This window comes from Galleria mellonella, unplaced genomic scaffold (genome assembly GCF_026898425.1).
Source record: "Galleria mellonella isolate WM207_F2 unplaced genomic scaffold, CSIRO_AGI_GalMel_v1 utg515, whole genome shotgun sequence".
Classification (NCBI taxonomy): Eukaryota; Metazoa; Arthropoda; class Insecta; order Lepidoptera; family Pyralidae; genus Galleria; species Galleria mellonella.
The window spans coordinates 1,972,336-1,992,710 of record NW_026442107.1 but is presented as its reverse complement, the minus strand read 5'-3'; the positions used below and the strand labels follow the sequence as shown (position 1 = coordinate 1,992,710).

General features: G+C 31.2%; 2 protein-coding genes across 4 annotated transcripts in view; one reads left to right on the top strand and one right to left on the bottom strand.

The window, feature by feature from the left end:
• The window catches only part of LOC113522919 (probable E3 ubiquitin-protein ligase HERC2), a 62,768-nt gene extending 58,868 nt beyond the window's left edge, over positions 1-3,900 (top strand). For both annotated transcript variants that reach the window (XM_052898639.1, XM_052898638.1), the window contains exon 89: positions 317-3,900. In XM_052898639.1, coding sequence (XP_052754599.1) covers positions 317-527 — 211 coding nt within the window. In that variant the 3' untranslated portion in view covers positions 528-3,900. The remainder of the gene's footprint in view (positions 1-316) is intronic.
• A 4,399-nt stretch (positions 3,901-8,299) lies between these two features.
• LOC113522550 (leucine-rich repeat-containing protein 57) lies at positions 8,300-20,375 on the bottom strand. Of its 2 annotated transcripts, none has more exons than XM_026908275.3 (4): positions 20,030-20,375; positions 10,646-10,789; positions 9,954-10,121; positions 8,300-9,314 (listed from the first exon to the last, which is right to left on the bottom strand). In XM_026908275.3, the coding sequence occupies exons 1-4, from the start codon at positions 20,190-20,192 to the stop codon at positions 9,148-9,150; spliced, it is 642 nt and encodes a 213-aa protein (XP_026764076.1). In that variant the 5' UTR covers positions 20,193-20,375; the 3' UTR covers positions 8,300-9,147. The 2 variants fall into 2 exon arrangements, with proteins under 2 accessions (XP_026764076.1, XP_026764077.1); XM_026908276.3 differs by lacking the exon at positions 20,030-20,375 and adding an exon at positions 11,742-12,056.

The following is a 20,375-nucleotide window of genomic DNA, read 5'->3' as shown; positions in this document are numbered from 1 at the left end:
ACAGCCAACATTTTTTTTAAATAAATTTTAAAACATAGAGAATTTTAAAATGTGAAGAAAATCAAAGTCGGAGATTGAGGGCTAATATGGGGGAGGTGTGGAACTTCTAATAGTAATAGTGATGGTCAGTATTCGAGTATTGGCTGTCACACACATACAGAATAGGCAGCAGAATTAAACAAAATGATACTAATCAAATAACCAGTGATATGGACTTTTGCCAGATAACACTAGATGTAAAATATTTAAAAAAAACATTTGTATTTTATAGACTGTTTAAAGATTAATATTTATTTATTTTTATTATCATTGTTAGGTACGCCATACACTTTTGCAAAAGCATAGATACAGATGAGTACGCGCGTGTCGCGCTGAGCGCAGCCGAGCGCGTGTCTTCCGAGGAGTCAGATTCGGAGGGCGACGCCGCCCCCGCTGCCGCTGCCGCGACCGCTTCCGCTTCCGCCCCCGCGACCGCCATACACACACCGCCACTATACTCGCTCACTCGGGCTCCCACATGGTTGTAGACTTACATTATACCTTATATATTATATTACGTATATGTATACACATTTTTATAATGTTTAATGGCGTGTACAGATGAGGGACTTTTGTCCGTGTAGGGCATAATTCTTCTTTGTAATTGGTGGGAACTTCCCCACACGTATGCATTAAGTGATCAGTGCAATTCTGTGTTTAATTTTGACGGATAATAAGTATGACGAGGTTTGTTCCTCAACTTTGTAGGGCTTATGGTAACAGTATTATTGAATTCGTGTTAAAAGGCGAAGATGGTAGGTATAAAAATTACTTTTTTTTTTCGATAATTATACAGTTTCACTGACAATTTGTTAGAATTATTATGTATCCATATCAATAGTTATTTGAATACTCTCTTATTATTGCTATACTCATGATGAATATCTGTTAATTGTAATCACATTTATATTAAAGTTTAAAATTAAATATTGTAGAGATACTGTTGATTCTTTTGTCAAAGTATCTATATAACTTTCTTATATTGTTGCAATATAAGTTGACGTTATATAAAGGCATTTCGCAGCTCGAATTTCAATGTAGCATTCCATCCATAGATAGTTAACTGCGTGAAAGCTTCGCTGGATGTTTTAACTTTTTATACATAATGTTTTTGGACTAATAAGTAAATAATACAACGAGGCACACTGCCAACATTCCATTGATGTTGTGATGTATAATGTTGAATCTGTTGATAACCCCAACATTATTTTATTTACATGTGGTAACATTGTTTCTCTTTTATACTTTCGTGTCAATTATCATCATCGTCATATCAGCCGTTATCTATCCACTGCTGAACATAAGACTCCATAAACTGCCATAAGGTACGGTCCTGCATCTACTGACTCTCTGCAATGCATTTGAGGTTGTCACTCCATCTTATAACATTCTTCCCCATCAGTTGTCGGTTCTTTGAATTTTGTGACCAGCCCATTGCCACTTCGCGTCAATACTATCTGTTAATCTAATCTGTAAACCAGTATTCTTCTATATTATTTTTTCCCCTTTCATTACTCGAAGAACTGAATTTTAGCGTCAACTTCATTTTTTAACATTACTTTCAATTTTCAACAGACTTCAAAAAGAAAATGATTCTCAATTCGTTTGTATTATTTTTTTTTTATATTTGTTACCTAATACCTAATTACTCAGTCAGTTATAAACCAGTTTAAAAAATTCTTTTTATCTGAAAGGATATACTTACAGATTGGTCCCATAAACATTTTATCGAAATAGGTTGAGTAATTTAGTTACGAAATAAAAATAATTGGTGTTGCCATAAATGAAGTAGGTTTTTTTTTGTGCTACACAATCTTAATTATCTGAAGAAAATACGGTTATGTATTTTAAATTGCCTCATTTTTATAGCCACTTTTGTCATTATGTCAGAGTATGTATGTAAAAGAAAGTAGGTTTGTTGGACTGTATTTATGGCGTTGTTGGTAAAAAAAATAGGTCGACATTTATTCAGTATTCACAAGAATCACAAGTACACAAGAGGAGCACAGTGTTGCTACATGTAGAAATAAAATTCACGTAATATTACATTCACATTACGTATATATTGTTGGTGTTACCAGCAGACACTTGATATGTTCCAAAAAAGACTCCGTGTAGTTTATTGCTATACATAATTTAATTCTTTTAGACTTAGATTAATCGTATATCTAGATAGCTGCGGAATTGCTTATGATCACTATTAGTAATTGCAATTATTTCTATGGGGCGACAAAAAATATATAGTGGCTCCATTTTTGACATATTAATATTATGAATAATTTAAACAATTCTGGTCATTTTATTTTTAATTTGATATCGAAATAGATTGGAGCTTGAAACAACTGTGATCTATTGAAATTGATGAACGGAATGGTAAAGATTTAGATAGGTATTATAGTGAAAGGTGCATTTTACAAAACGCATTGAAAAGCTAGTCAAGTTGATGTTGCGATGTCGATAATATAGCTGCTATAGTTGGACTCATATGAAGTCGGTTGTTCTTTATTTGTTTTTAGTAAACAATCCTAATGTTTTTCTAATGAAATAACTAATATAATAAACAAATTATTAGGATAAAAATAAGTCTGTGTTAAATTTTTTATTTATCTATTTGTCATTTATTTAAATTATATCTTCGAGAATACATGCCAAGATTATCTATCAAATAAAGATAAGAACTAGTTTAAAAATTTATGTTTTTATCAATATTTATATATAATTATTTATTTTGTAAATTCTATGCTTGTGTTAAATCCTTGACCATCTCTATAGGATAGAATGTAAACTGAAGGACGGTAAAAGCATTAATTTTTTAACAGTGGTTAAATAGGACGATTATATTATTTTGCCGATATGATAAATGGCAGGTAAAATATGTGAATTTTAATTAAACATTTTTCATTTTTCGTCGGTGATAAACGTTATGCCGTGTACGAAAATGGGTTATTATAGTATAAAGCTCTCAAAATTTATTCTTGAGTATAAAATTGTATTTGGTAAATTCTATAATATCGCGCTTAATTGAGTCAAGTCCAGCTTCATCTGTAGTGGTTTCATTTTATTATTACTATCTCATATGATGGACAGCGAGTAGACCAATGACTCATTTATATTATTATCATCGATATTTACACGTTCGAAATTAAAAGTTTTATTACAGTATTATTTTAATACATATTTGTCATCCGATATGTATATTATTTTTGAATATCACGTGGTAGATCTCGCTTTGCTAATAATTTTATAATTTTTTTGGTGCTAGTGCTTCACTATTAGTAGGTATAAATTTTGTACGAGAAAAATAGTATTAAAGCACGATATAGTAAACATCAACGTATATACTCGTTAATGTGAAGTTCATAAATATCTATTAGACAGGTCAGAGATACTAACTATTCCATGTATACATATTTATGAACTTGGCTTCACTATAATTATAGTAAGAAATTAGCTTCCATTTTTTACGCAAAATTCGATACGTATCCAATGAAAACTATTCTTACACCAAAGAGTAATTTTGTTAAGAAAAGAACAACTATTTTCTTAAGACTCTTGTCTTATCAATCAATGATCTGACTATCTTAGGGTCAGCTTAAACTGGCAGAGTGCCGATGAAGGGTCATGGTTACGACCATTTGAAAGATGACTAGGTTTATGGTATACGACTGAAATTGATAGGATAAAATAGCGACTCCCGAAGGTACGAAATCGCACTCCATGGTACTTAGTGTATCTGACGCTTTGTCCGTGTCAGCTGACTCTTGTAGGTACTATATATACCTATTTAATATATATGATCTGTTTACTGCAGCATTATTTATTTTCTACATGCATAATTGTAATAAATATTTATTTCAATGATATGTTTGTTTTACTTCAATCTTTACCTGTAAGATACGATAGTATTATAAATACTAAATTGCAAGTAGTCGATGTCTGTAAATGCAAAATATTGAAAAAAAATTATATGAGGAATTTTAATAAAACTGTGTTTGTACTGACATCACGCAATTAAATGGGGTGTTTAGTTATATTCTTGAAGATTCTATTATATATTTTATCTTGACACACCATCCATCAAGAAGCGGTGTGTTTCATTAGTTTTCTTTCTTCTAAAATCCACACATAGGAGGCAAAAAGCTAGTGAAATAATAAGGGTGGAAATCATGTAAAAAAATAATTGACTCTACTATAAGAGTCTGCTTATAAGCAATAGTATATAACAAATACAAATTTGATTGTTTTGATTTGTAACCAATTTATTGTTTCTGTGATAATTACCATAAATTGGGTTCCTTTTAAATTTTTTTATTGAATGTATACTACACCGGTAATATTTTACTATTGATATTAAGGACATTTTAATCATCACATTTTAATTGATATTTATGTAAATCATGTGATAGTGGAAATGCAGCTTACTGGCCATGTTCAGTAAAGCTGTAAGGTAACTAACTTGCTGTAGCTAACAATAGTCAGATTACAAAAAAAAAACATTGAAAATAGTGTGAAAAATAAATCATATTGGTAATTTGGTATACAAAAGTTTCACAGAAAATTAAGAACACAGAATAAAAAAAAATATTTATTTTACAATGAAAAAAAAAATACTATAAAATAACTAAATTACTTATTTTGTTGAAAAGATGTCAGGGTCGTTTTATCGACAAATGAAGATAATTTATCAATTCAACTTTAATGGTATTCTGGATTTGCTGTCTAGTTCTTTTTTGTCTTTAGTGTGCATGTGCCATTTATTGACACTATAGTGAATTTTGTAGGTGGAAATAGATCATTAGTAAGTTCTTTATAGTGGTGACCTTTCTAGAAAATGTATTGTTAACAAGTGACACTTTTTGTTTTATAACAAATTATAACTAATATTAAAACATAATAAAACTTTCAAATGATTTTAATATTCACTAAATGTACATTGCATGAAAGGAATTATGGGAATAAAATAAAAATAACACAACAGTTCATATTAACATTATTCAATTTAGTTCTTAGATTTGGGTTTCAATGTTAAGTATAATATCACTACACCAAAGAAAGCATATGTCGCCTTGGCCGTCTGAAAAGAAATAATAATATATTCTTATTTTAAAAAATTACACCTAAGTTTAGAAAACCACAACAAGCTACCAATGCACTATATTGTATTAAACAAAATATCAACTATCATGATCCATTTAAAGTATTAAGTATATTTCCTTTTACTATGATTATTACTATTAAGATTTGATTTTAAAGCTCTCGTGTACACATGGATGTATGTAGCTTTATCATCCATCTAGATAAAATCAGTCAGTGTTAGGCTTTTTTATGTCTTGTTAGGCATACATAGGTTTTATATCTATTATCCCGTATCACACACACCTCACAATTTGCATGTCACATGCAGCATACAGTGTGGCAAGCAGTGGGAAGGCCTTGAGTCTTGGAACTCAAAAATATGGCTTCTAAACATGTGTTTTATTACATAGTTTTGTTAATATTCTTTTTTTCTTAGTGTCCAGTCTTGGGACCCAAAAGTATAGCTTTTTTCAATGGGTAAATCCAAAAACTGTATATCAATAGGGAAATATCTACCTATGTCAAGTATGTTTACATATTGGTTTATGAGTAAGTATACGTATATTTGAATACTGAAAGACCTATAAACCTTAAGAAAGTTATTATTGCACTGTAGAAATACTCAGAACAGTGATGTAATTTTATTTTTCACATAACCTTCTAAGTAAGATAACTTATTAAATATCTATTATAAACATTACTATTTAATGCATATTTTTCTGAACTTACGTTAGCTCTGCCTCTGTTAGTGGCGCTGTTGAAGTACTTGGACAGTCCCTTGAACTGGGATTCATCAACAGAATCTCCTCCGGCCATTCTGAAATTTTTTTAGCAAAGAAATGTAATTTAAGGTAAAATTATTTAAACCATTTAGTACACTTGAAGATGTTATTAAAATTTTGAGGAATATTAAAAAATTTTGTGTCTATTACCTGAAAAATTATTTTATTATGTAATTTATGAAGTACAGCAAAAACCAGAGTAAAGAACAGCAAAGTACTTTTTAAAAGCTATGTTGCCAACTCTATATTTGGTATTTGAGCTACACCAAACAATTAAAAGAGGGGCTAAATTAATTAATAGTTAAGAATTATTTTCAACCAAAGAAAGTAGATATTCTGTTATTTATACGAGAAGTTTTTAGTTTTCATATGTTATACGAGATTTATTCGCAATTCAGTACGTGATTTTTATATTTCATTTAAATCGAATGTATTTGCGTATTTCACTCGTAATAATTCTCTTGTAAAAAACTCGTAGTTTATTATGACGTATTACTGACTAGGATTTATTAATTGATATCCATCCATAATTGATATCATATTTACATGGATAGACATTAATTTATCTACATCTTCATGAATTTAAATGCAAAATTGAATTAACGTTCTTGCCAAAAAAGTGCGAAAAAATCTTTTGAAACATTATTATGGTATGTAACTATTACAGAGTGAGAATATTGCTATTTTTGATGACTATGGTAGCTTTTATTGATTTGTATTGATGACATAATTTTTAAAATAACAAATAGTATACTGAGGATTAAAGGCTGAATCCGTATACGTTGGATAATATAAAATGAAAAAGTGCTAATAAGTTATCAAATGAGTAAGTTGGCAACATAAGGAATACGTAGATAAAAAAAAAAGTAAAAGGACAGCTATCAAGCACAGATTAGATTATACTGTCAAGTAGCGTTTAGTTTCAATAAAAGAGTATGAAAGTAACTACATACATTTATTACAAATTTTGTTACTACATACCATAAAAACATCCGTTTGTATTATTTCGTCTTCTTTTTACCAGATTTGAAAAATTTATAATATACATAATATGTAGCTACCAGAGCCACAGTTACTTTAGCTGTCTACAAAAAAAAATAAAAATAATATTTATAGCTACAATCACGTATACATAATAAACAAGTAGGACTTTGTCGTAGTAACATTGAATTTATTTCTATAAAGGGCAATAGTGTTTAATTATGTTTAAGAGATTGTTAGTACTAGGGATGCTAGTGTTCATCGGGAGTAATATATTCTTTTAGTTAGACCTCTGCGCAGTTTCCCTTAGAAACCCAGTATATATTGATAGCGCAGGCGGGGTTGCCATATCATTTCCCTTAGAAACCATAGTGGTTTATGATGACTTCGTTATGATGAGCCAACTGACTTGACTTCAATTTCATCCATTAGCCCTCATCGATACCCCGCCAGAATTTTTTTTTATACAACTTAGAATGGCAAACAAGCTGACGACCCACCTGATGGAAAATGGTAACCGTCGTCTATAGATATGAACAGTACCATGGACATAACAGAGTATACTGTTTCGCCCATGATACCCCTTATGCGTTACCATTCCTGAGGACTCAGGTGTTATTCCTTTGTACCCTGTAAATTCACGCTATATCCCATCCTTCAAACCGAAACATAGCCATGCAAATACAACTGCTTCACGGTAGAAACACGAATGGGACAGAGGTACCCAAGCAATCGACTTTTGTACAAAGTTTCCCTCTGGTATCGAGAGTGCAGGTTACAGTTCCATTATCATTGTAATAAAACAAATTGTAGTCTGCCATTCTACTTAAGAGATTAAACGTATAATTTCTCGCAATGTTAAAAAAAAATAACTCATTAGAATTAGAATTTTTGTAATTCAATGAAGGTTAGCATTGAAACTTACATTGGCTCGTCCTCTATTTGTTTGACTGTTAAAATATCGGCTAAGACCTTTAAGATTAGGATCATCATCTACTCCGTGACCCGCCATTATATAAATTTCATAGTACCATGTATTTATAAAGATTGAATGGACTATCCAAAAAACATAGTTTCCTTTCAAATTCAACATGACAGTTAAAGGAATTATTATCGTGTTTTTGAAATCGAAGCAGATTTTTACTTGTATATTAAACTATTAAAAAGGTTGGAGTGAAGGTGTAAAGGGCAGACAAGTAAGTATAATATATAGAGAAGTAATTACCATTCTTAATCTATGGTATAATGTATAAGAATGTATACTAATAGTTGTTTTCGCGATTTCGTTCGCGTAGAATCTCATAACATTCGTTATTGATTAATTATAGTTTTATATTCAGAAATTTTGCTTAGATATGTCTTGTTCATAATGATTTATGATTTAAGGAGTGACGGGTTGATGGTTGAGTCAAAATGCAAAGAACTTTTTTGATGTTTTTAATTAGGTACTTAGCTAAAATAAATTTTAGTTTCTAAAACACATCACAAAGACTTATTTTCTAGATACACATTTGAAACATGTTGGTGTAAAAGTGATTTACAGCATCAGTCATTACGTCTTTGGGCAATAGTAGTAATCAGTTCATCACATAGCACCATGTGCTGAATTCTGAAATAGTTAATATAGAAAAAGCTAAAAATATTTTTGCAGAAATGCAATCTCATTATTGCAGATATTGCTAAAACATATTATCTTAGGGTATTGCCCAGATGTTACCTTAATTAAAAATTATACTAACAATATTTTTTTTTTCTATTTGGAATTATTAATAAACATTGCACTTAATTAAATGATGGACTAGTATATAATAGTATTCAAAACAATGAGATACATCAACATAATACCGATCCAAACATTTTATATATCAAAAATATATTCATATTCAAAATGATCATCATAGAATTTTGTCAAATAATTGTTAAATACACAAATAATGCCACAAAATTATATTTCATATTATTTTGATGTGGCATAATGTTTCCCTATCCTAATTAAGTACGCGAAATATTTTGAGCACATTTGTTAATAAATTCATTCTCAAGTCTCCAACCATGACAATAATCATCATAGACTTGTATACACAAAACATCAAATTCACTAAAATATCATGTTGATATTGTCCCCTTTTCACAGAGATAAATCACAGCTGAGTTAGGGCCAGCTTTTCGTAATCAATTAGCTTTGCACCATCCCCTTTTAGCAGTAGGCCTTGCATTTTCCAATTACCAATTCCTGGCCCGAATGCATGAGTCTATAGAGAACAATTATCTAAATTAAGAGGTCTTCTTCCCAGTCCTCTTTCTCTCTCTCTGAGACAGTGACTGAAGGTCGCGTCAGCTGCTTCAGTTCATCGTGTGTCCGTGGAGGGATTGGATTGTCACTGAGATCCACATATTCAAGGGCTCGAGATCTGGCTAATCTGTCGACATCCACTTCTGTAAAAATAATAAAAATTACAATTGTATAAACATGTTTGCTTGAATGTTTACTTTTTTCACAAATATAAAAACCCACTAAAAAATATTAAATATGTTCACAAGTGTGAACTCTTGTGATTCTTATATATCTAGTATTCATATGGAGTACTATCATCAATGAACATAATTTCATAGTATTCATTGATGATAATAATTATATATGTTCAATTTCAATTTGTTCTTATTTCCCCTAGCTAATCCAAATATATATTGACAGCCCTTCTGTTTGTTAACAGAATTAAATAAGATGTCTTATGGCCAATTCTGCACTCATGACTTCATTATCATTATTTTAGCTATTTATTATCTACAGAATTTCGGACTCCTCCATAAAATGTCATAAGAAGTAATCCTGAGCTATTTGATTTCCCAGTAATTTGAGCAATATTTGACGACATAGTCCCAACTTGTGGAAGGTTACCCTACATTGCATTTGATTGTACAGGATTGCCATTAGAAAATTTTCTTCTCAATCTGTTCTTTAGGCTATGTGATTAGACTATTGTCATTTTAATTGTAGATTAACAATAATATTAAAATTTTTATAAGTTAATAAATTACCTTGTAAAAAATATTAAATAACAACAAATTAAGTACCAATAATTTGATTGTGATGAGCAAGAAGTGTATGCAGACTGGGGCACTGGGATGCAATGCTTGGTAGAGCCACAAAGGTGTTGTGTGAGATATCCAGCCGTTGTAAGCAAGCCAGGGTACACAGCTCGTCAGGTAGCTTGGCCATTTGATTGTTTGACAGGTTTAATTCTGAAATTAGTGGAGTATTTATATATAAAATATTATAAAAAAATTTGAACTACAATAATAAAAGGGGTATACAAAATACACCAGTAGTTTGCCCCTCAATTTATTTTATTAGATATCAAATATTGATTTCATTCTTTTTTTCAATTTATTAAAAAAATTAGAATATCACATCTGTTGTATTTAAAAATCCTGAGAGTTGATAAGTCATTTTGTTATTAAAATAGTTGCATACAAGTACTTTAGAGAAAGCATGTAAATGATAACTTTCCAGCAAGCAGTAGTTTGTTTACTTTTTGTTGGGATTTTATGCATAATAATAAACATGTATACTTAAACCATTTAAAAAATTAAATATCTAAAAAAATATTTAAGTCATTATTATCTTTTAAGGTAAATTCTTATTACATAACAAAGTGATAAAGCATTCTAATATTTAAAACAGGTTTATAGGAAATTTTAGTTTTTATAAATAAGAGGCTAAATATATAAGTACACTAAAAATTATTTGAACTTAGAATATTTACCTGTGATTAAACTAAATTTGACAGCGAATTTGGGTGGTATCTTTGTTATAACATTCCCACTGAGATCGCAGGTTTTGAGTTCTGTGTGTCGCATGAGGTGGTATACTGCATCAGGTACTTGCATGAGCTGGCATTCCGACAAGTCTGGAAATTATACAAACTTAAATAAATAAACTGTTTTATTTTTTTAATCTTTATATCACAACAAAAATTTTTACAAGTAGCAAATTTAATGCCATATGACATTCTGTACCAGCTAACCATTAGGTAAAAGTAGAAAGTATATAAAGGCTGATTTTAGGGTTACCTGAAATTAAACACTTTTATTGAAACTGACTTACAGAAACTTATAGAATTGTATTACCTTAATAATACCAGAGGGAGACTTTGTACAAAAATCAATTGCTTGGGTACCTCTGCCCCATTCATGTTTTAACCGTAAAGCAGTTGTGTTTGCATGGCTGTGTTTCGGTTTGAAGAGTGGGATATAGTGTGAATTTACTGGGTACGGAGGAATAACACCTTAGTCCTCAGGAATGGCAACAAATGGGGGGTATCATGGACGAAACAGTATACTCTATTATGTCCATGGTACTGCTCATGTCTATAGGCGACGGTTACCACGTTCCATCAGGTGGGCCGTCAGCTTGTTTGCCATTCTAACTTGAATAAAAAAAAAACCTTAATAATATTGTACATTTTACTCTAGGTCTCTTAAAAAAAATGTATTATTATTTTTATATAAATTGAGAAATTAAATCAGCTGATAGAAAGTAGACATATACATCATCATGAATTTCACAGAGTACATTAAATTTTAATATTATTCCTAGTTTTTGAGTTTTTTAGTTAGTAGCTATTATTTATTATTTCTAATCGTTATTGTAACTGCAAATAGGTGATAAATAATTAACGAAATAGGCGTAATAAAAAGTAATCTACACATATAACACATATTTTGTAAGTAGTGATAGAAACGATGTTCACAAAAAGCTCTATATATAAATCTTATTTACAGATTAGTAAATGAAAATGCATTGATGGATGTAAAAGTAGGTTCTTATATATAAAAGACTATGGAATAAATTATTCATACCCAGCACTTGAGTTTCCTGGGCTTCTTCACACCTTAATACTACTCTTGTCACGGCTAAAGCCATAATTCGTATGTCTTGGTCTAACGCAAGTTAAAAACTACACGTTGAAGATCCTAGTTATTTATAAATCATGCGAAAGTTTGCGCACAACGAAGTCTATTTATAAAATAGATTTAGGACTTAGGACTTACATGTAAGATTATAAACGATTTTAATAAAAAAAGAATGACTGACTAATATTTAAGTTTGATCTTATAAGAATGTAAGATGTCTAGCATGATGAATGTAATTAATAATCGGTAACATTAGTTTTAATATCATTTTAAATAACATTCATATTATTAAAAAAAATAAAAATAACTAATAGATGACACAACCCATACCAAAATCGAATTGACTGATAGCTTGATTGACATTCCTAATCTGTCAGTTGTGTTGACTGATAATTTTCCTTTACATTATTGACAGCATGTGATATTTTCCTTTCGTTTATCTATTTTTATTTTTGTCTATAAAGCTAACTAAATACTTACTGATTTTACATACAGCGACAGTTGAATATTTTTTTTTCAATTATTCTCTGTACGTTATAGTATGCGATTGACAGATCTTTGAGGCGGAATCTTTTGGTTTATATTCTTTCAGCTATACTCCTTAATGTAAACGTTTTAAAACAGTCTTCCATCTTCAGCAATTTCTAAAATTACATCTACTGGAATGGGCGACTTGTCAAGATCAGTTTTAGCCTTTTTTTCAAATCAAATCAAATCAAATCATTTATTTCTTCCTTCCTTCTGGCCTGCCTAGCCGGACACCGTTAAGAAATGTACTCAGGCCACCTCAGTAAGCAATTGTTATAATCTGGTGGACTACCAATCCCATTGCTAGCAATATACCTTGCCAGGGGAAAGGGATTGTTAGCAATGGAGTTTGACAGCTCCATTGCCAGCAATTTGCCCTATTAGGTCGACCTCCACGTGGTTGGCCCTGGAAACCATCGTGAACAATTCTTGTTGAATTCGTCATAATGGGCTAACTGACCTACTTCATCTTCATCTATCATCCTTCACTGTTGCCCGCCGGTGTATACCGACAGCGCGGGCGGGGTTACCATTTCATTATCACCCATTAAAAAAAATACTTTGACAGGTCGACCTCCACGTGGTCCCCCGTGGAAACTATCGTACTGAATTCCAGGTGTACTCATCACGATGGGCTAATTGACCTGCCTTTTCATTCTCACCTATAAACCTTCACTGGTGCTTCACCAGCGTATGTCATTAGCACAGGCGGGGCTACATTATTATCTATTGCCAGTTACATTGATAACAACATACCCTAACAGGTCGACTATCACGTGGAAACCATCGTGTTGGATTCCAAGCGTATTCCTCAGGATGGGCTAACTGACCTATCTTTTCATTTTCACCTATCATCCCTTACTGCTAGTGAACACCGTTAGCGCAAGCGGGGCTACCGCCCCATTGTCATCCATAAAAAAAATCTATTGCATGCAATGAATGATACGAATGAATTGAATGCAATGATTGAATTGAATTCAATGACTGTTATCAGGATCAGGTTTAGTCAACCTGGTACCGGGCACTGTCAAAAATTGTACTCAGGGAACCTCAGTAAAAGGGGAAGGAGGGGTGTCAGGAATTACCTGTTTTTGAGTCATAACAAATTTTCCAGGAGAACGGCGTATGGTAGTACCTAATGATCGATTATAACTCTCTAGTGACGGAAAATACTATTCATAACTTAATTCAACATACAGTAGTAGGCTCGTTTTCTCTTAAATTTGAATAAGCACCTGTTATGTTTGACGAAATGCATGTAAGTTGAGTGTAACGGTTACTTCATCACAATGGAAAAAGTTAATAACTGATATGCTCATATTTAATCAGTACCTTCGTTTTCATAAGTTTATGTAACTATCTAATTACTTAGCAATTAAATTGAAATTCTTTGGACATAGTTTTTTTGGTCTGTGATTTAAATATACATAATCCTACTAAACACACAAACATATGGTTTAAGTTTTTTGTAAGGAAGTATATTTACGGCGAGCAGTGACCTCAGTCTGGCGGTTCAACTGCATAAGGAATAAATTGTTCTGTAAAGGTCAACGTGTGTGTATATGTCGATGCTAGTTTGTGATTGTGCACGTGCCTCGTGATGTTCTAAATTGGTTCTTCAATACAGACTATGCGTAACGGCGCAGTATCTACAAGCGTCAGCCGCACGCACTAGATTGGTAGCTTATTTCTTCCGCATGGCAATCTTGTATCTACTCGGTAATTCGTCTTCCGGAACTTTAAAAGGATTATCAAGGAAAATTTAAAAAGAGAATATATACAAATACAAATAATAAATCCGTCTTATAGTACAATTATTATATTACGTGACGCTATTTTAAAAACGTGCAACTAACTTCCTTATCAAACATTTTTTTAAGCAGACATTTTACGTACTCTCTTAACAATTTTATGCAAAGAATACTTAAATGAAAAATGTCATAATTTTTTTGGGGACGAATAATAAAACATGAAAAAAAAATTGTAACAACTCTAAATGGGAAATGGGTACTTAGTTTAAATATATTAAATACTGGCCAAATAGCTAAGGTTGTTTTCATGAACATTATTGAATTTCAATTAACAAATGAGTGGCATGCAATAGAAATCGTCTTTTGAATCGAGCACGTTTCAATAACTGCGCAAAAGATTTTCCTTTCAAAACACGAGTCTAATATTAGGAATTGCGACTCAGTTCGGCGGCCGCGCAGCTGATTTTCCGGGAATGGACTTTATTTTTAGTTAGGATAATGAAGGTTGAAAAAGTTTTTATATTTACATGTTTCTCGGCCGCAAAGAAAGCGAACAAAGTTTTCTTTATCCAACGAGAGAATGTTGACACCAAATTTACATTTATCCTTTGTCTATAATGATTTATCATTGCACTTCCTACATAGATATTGTTAGATATAGAGCTCTCAGACCTATTTACAAACAATTCTCTTCTCCTGGATTTTTTTAAATGGAATTATAAAAGTGATTTTAATTGCGGGATACCAATATGTGAAGATAGGTAAAAATTAAGTAAAGCCAGTTGTGCAATCATGATAATTCTCTAAAACTTTATCAAGATGGTTTTCAGAGAGAACCGTGTGGAGGTCGTCCTAGCAGAGTATATTAGCAGCAATGGGGCAATAGTCTCCGTTACTAACATACCCTTTCCCCTTTCTTTTGGAGTTGGATGTAGGTTACCGAATCTTTAGATCTCGACATTTATACTCTATTGTGTTGCTACTATAATCTAAGGTTTTTATCTACTTAAAGTTTATTGATAAAAAATAAATAAGAATATGATAATACTCAAATATGTTGAAATGAAACGGGCGGGGTTATTTTGTTAGTGAATTAATTAAGGTACGTTTAAATTAATCTGCGTAACAAAGGCCAAACACTTCCAGGTTGAGCCGACCTCGGTTTGTTTCACAACTTTTACGCTATATCTTCGTTTACGAAAGGCGAACGCAAGAGAGCACTCATTTAAGTATACTAGTTGCGTAAATCAAGCATATTTCGCGTAATTATTCTTCTAATATGTGACAAAATATTATTCAACTTAATAAACTTAACATAAGGTTCATAATCCAGATGATAGCAGTCACTTTGGTAATCTTGTGGTTTCCTGACTATGTCCTCGGAGTAACAAGGTGGTTATCGATGACAAAAAGCCTCAATAGAAAGTTGTTACGTGCAATTGTTAGAATTATGAGAAAACAACGTACAAGTACTTATTATGGAAGAGAAATAGAGTGATATAATATGCAGCTATCGTAGATGCCATACGAAGTGTAGGTATGGCAACTAGTTGAAGAAAGAAAGAATGAAAACATTTATTGCCAACAATAAAAAAAAATCTTATTAACAATAGAAAACAAACTCCAAATGTGTTACTGCCAAATTGCAACTAATAAGTTGTACACAAGAATATTTTATTAATTGCTTGCTAGCATTTATGAATTATTGCAAGCTAGCAGTCTTCCAGCTATTAATGTAACATATGATCTATCTGTAAATTAAATTTCATGGATTTTAACACGCCTAAACATCTATTCGAACTCTTACTTTCGAATTTATAATATTAGCAGGATGATATAGAATTTTGTATTCGGAAATCGATATGAATCATAATAATTCAGATCATATCGACGAAATGGACATCTAAAGATACAGATTTAATATTGCAAGTCATATTCAAGTTTCAATAGTGGCAGAGAGAAATATGAAGAAATCACGAGATCATAACTCACGTAACTCCGGCTTGTTGCAACTAATGATATGTTATAATCCGTTTCAATAAAATAACCGTGAACAAGAAACTGGGCTGTTCACGACGTGTTTAAGTAATAGGTAATTGGGAAATGATTCGAGCTTCTTTCATAGTGACATACTTCTGCGGTAGACAGTTACGTATCTTACTTTATTTATTAAAATCTATGTTGATCTGTGATAATACTACTAACCGAACTGGTTTTAAATAGGTAATAACTCGAAATCTTACACTTATAAAAAAAAATGATAATATTAAATTAACGACCTTGATAGTATAGCTGTTTAACACACTGTTTCATCCTAAGACAGTAGCGAATTTATTATTAAAAAAAAAATAGAATCTTTTTGCGTAAATATTCTTATTTATTTATTTTTAATTATTTTTGTGTCTTCCTCAATATTTTTAAGTATAGAAAAAGTTATTTTTTTTCTGTATACCTAACCCATACGCCTGTAAAAATAATTAATAATTATCATTGCAAAGTGAAGAAATTAAATATTTATTATGTTTAAAATGTTGTGTAATTATTGTTTAACAGTGAGTGAGTGAGATGTTTACGGGATCGCGGCGAAGCATGAATTAAGGTCGAAATCAACAATACGAGAATGAACAAGGATGTTAAAACACTTTTACTTATGAATCGCCTTCAATGTTAGAAATAGATAGTACCTTACCTAGGTACTCGTCCACTTATATAAATCGACTTAAATGATAAAATACATATAAAATATTTTATTTCATGACAAAATAGATTTAAATTGTGACAATTAGTATGGGATGAAAATGAGATTAAATTTATAAGAAAAATCAAAGTTGGTGCATAATTCAATATTCGTATTAAGGTTTCTTAAAGGTCGGCAATGCGTGTGTGACGTTCGTGGTGTTACAGGCGTCCGTAGGCTATGGTAACCCATTTACCATCAGACGGGCCATATGCTTGTTTGCCACCATAGATGTATAAAAAAAATAATTGTATTCATGTAAGTTATTCGCAGAATAAGAATAGTTCGACAATTTTGCTTTAGAACAAAAGATAATTTGAAGCTGGTTTTTTGCACCTCCTCTTAGGAGGTCAAGTTCTACATTATTACATGTTCCTCAATGAATATACTTTGGGAAAAATGTTGAGTTTCACAATTTGAGTGTTACTTTAAAAGAACACTGATGGTTTAGATTAATTAGTAAGAAATGATAATAAAGTAATAAAGTGTTGAATTGAGTACAATAACATGGCTGTGAGTTGAGTTTCGTGATAAATAATTAAAATAATCATAAAAAAACCGAGTATTTTCATTCAGTAGTTATCAAGATTACAGCGCACACACTGATATAACTAATACCATTATAAGTAAATTATCTACATATACGTACCATATTTAATATCTTTTTATTAATTTGCATAAGAAATCAATACAATTTATTATCTAATCGCCCATTATTTTTATCTTTATTGCGTTATAATAAATAATTAAACCTTACTAAACCGTAATAGCAATTGATCAACATTTAGGTACGACCGATCCGAATCCGGTCAGTTTCATTTTGATTTAGAATGTTTTAGGAGGTTTACATACAATAAAAGAGACTGTTGTGTTTCTTGAAATCACACGGCCTTACTACAAAGAATATTTAAAACACTGTTTATTTAAACAGTGTCTAATAAATTTCTGTTTAAGAGTTTATTGTTTAATGATTATTATTTGTAATTTCATATATCAAAATTTATTATAAAATTTATTGCTTTAAATACCTTTTATTTTTAATAATATAGACTTTCTTTTGTTTCGGACATAAATACATGTTATACACGTTTTTATAGTAAGATATCTAAACATGTATCGAACACGTGTCTGTTATATTTTTATTTTTTTATGTACTACATAAAAAATTAGAGACGGTTAGAGTCGACTCTACAAGAGTTTCATGTGAGGAAAGATGATATGAGCGAGTTAAATAAATGGGCATAGTGTTAGTTTATAATCAAACTAGCAATGCGGTCCGGCTTCGCACGACTACATAGAATTGTTGAAAATAATATAGGTGCAGTTCAATGTTATACGATTTTTTAAAGTGTATTGAGTAGTTTTCGAGTTTATTCATTACTGTTTTATTGATCTTTGTATTATAACAACAAGTGGACAAATACGATACTCGAGTTGATCACATTTTTTTTTTAATTCATTACGAATAATTCCATTAAATTGAACTATATTTTCTGTTTGTTCATTTTTGTTTACAAAATAACAACGACGCACAAAACAAACACATGTTTTTAAATAAGAATAGATAAGATTATTTGTGTGTTATTAATTACGTAGTTATATACAAATACGACATTGAAACACGGAAGATGTACTTAGTATTATATGAGCCATATGGTGTTAAGTCCGCCATAAATATTACACATTAGATACCTATTTTATTGTCGAATTAATCATTCTATGCCTAAATATAATAATATATATCAGTTTGAACATAGACTTCCTTCATTGACTGCAATAAGGAACGGTCCTAAGCTACCTGCATTTACTGACTCTCTACAATGCATTTGAGGTCGTATATATAATAGGTAAAGTTATACGACAATTTTCCTACAGATTCGATTCCTTATCTCTCTTATCTATTTCTACATAAAATAATTACTGGGATGAAAGTACTGAGAGTGCATTGAACTTTTTAAAATAATTATTTTTAGATAACCAGAACGAGGCTAGTAGGACTTGGTGTAAGCACAGAATATAATACTCGTATCTGTTATACGGTTATCAGTATGATTTACCTTTATTCATTTGTTTTCTTTATTTTGATCATTAATTCATTTTTTTAATGTCATTGATGCATGTTTGTAATTATTACTACTTTTATATTTCACATTACACAATCTTAATGTCTTTTATATTCAACGAAAAAAAAAACGCCTTTAGTTGTCGCCAAACCAGTTCTTGATTTAAAAACTACACTGAACCATTCTGTAAAAAATCTATGAGGCTATAGGATCTATGTAAGCTTATCCCTTCAGAGAAAAAAGAATTTCTCAAATCTGTTTTTAACGGACGGTAATAAATATAAAAAATTATAACCGAATTGAGAATCACCTTCTTTTGTTAGTTGAAAATAGAGATTATAAAAAAGTCTAAGATTATTTATTTCTTAGTATGTTAGATATTTATAGTAGATAGATATCGCCGTGTGGTCCTGACATATAATGGGCCATCCCTTTTTTTTTCTGTCATTGTCGTAAGAGGCGATTAAGAGAACTTAATGGTTGAGGGATGAACAGTAGTGTCCTTCTTAAAACATCACCAAAGGTTAATTGCGATTGCCAATCCATTTACCAAGCATGGCAGCTACTGGCGAACCTTCTCTTATGGGGGAGGCCTATGTTCAGTAGTGGACAGTTAACGATTGATATGATGATGATGATGATGATGATGATGTTAGATATTATTTGTCTTGTTCCATTCTGATGGATGAAACTAGAACTAATAGCAAAGTTAACTAATGAGATTTTTTTTTAATTATTAAAACAAAATGTTATGAATTTACCAAATAAGTATGTAAGTGTGTTTGTTAACCGTAATACATTATACTCTTTGTTGAAAAATGAATACGGTAATAGTACAGTTATGTGACATAAAATTATAGTCAAGATGTTACACAATAGATATTTTCCCAACTCATATTCCGCATATTGCGGCAAGGAGCCGGTGACAGGTCGTTAAACTTAGAAAAAAAAATTAACTTATAACTTATGGAATTAATAAAATATTTTAAAGTAAATTGTAAGAACGCATTTATGAAGATTATTAGAATTAATTAGACTTCAAAAATTACAATACAGTTCTTTTATAGAAAAACTGTTAAAAATATCACCTGTCATCTGTACCAAGCCTCAAAGTACAGAATAATTGAACTAACGGAAGTAATATAAATTACGTACCAAGTTGACTGTTTTCTTGTGCATCTTCGCATCTTCCTACAACCCTGATTATCGCGCGTCCTGCTAATCTAGCACATATCATCATGGCTGGTGCCCTTGGATCCGGCTCCTCGGCCTCGGCAGGCAGGCGTGCGCCTCCATCGTACTCCGTCGGGGGTCTCATCACTGCACTTGAATATCACCAACAGTCACTGCACACTCCTTGAGGTCACGGTAAGGTCGTTTCACGACAATGAAAGTCTTTCACAATTTGAAAGAATCGCGTATATTTCAATAGCTCATCTACCACCGCTCCGAAACGCAAACCGCCTAGGTACACGGTGGCACTTTGTTAAATTCGAGCGCC

What these genes read in the sequence shown, in the direction of transcription:
- LOC113522550 (XM_026908275.3), bottom strand. Translation starts at nt 20,192, where the DNA reads ATGAGACCCCCGACGGAGTACGATGGAGGCGCACGCCTGCCTGCCGAG. An exon ending in ACAAGAAAACAGTCAACTTG is followed by an intron (nt 10,790 to 20,029) that starts GTACGTAATTTA and finishes TATAATTTCCAG; the next exon opens with ACTTGTCGGAATGCCAGCTC. An exon ending in CAAATTTAGTTTAATCACAG is followed by an intron (nt 10,122 to 10,645) that starts GTAAATATTCTA and finishes CACTAATTTCAG; the next exon opens with AATTAAACCTGTCAAACAAT.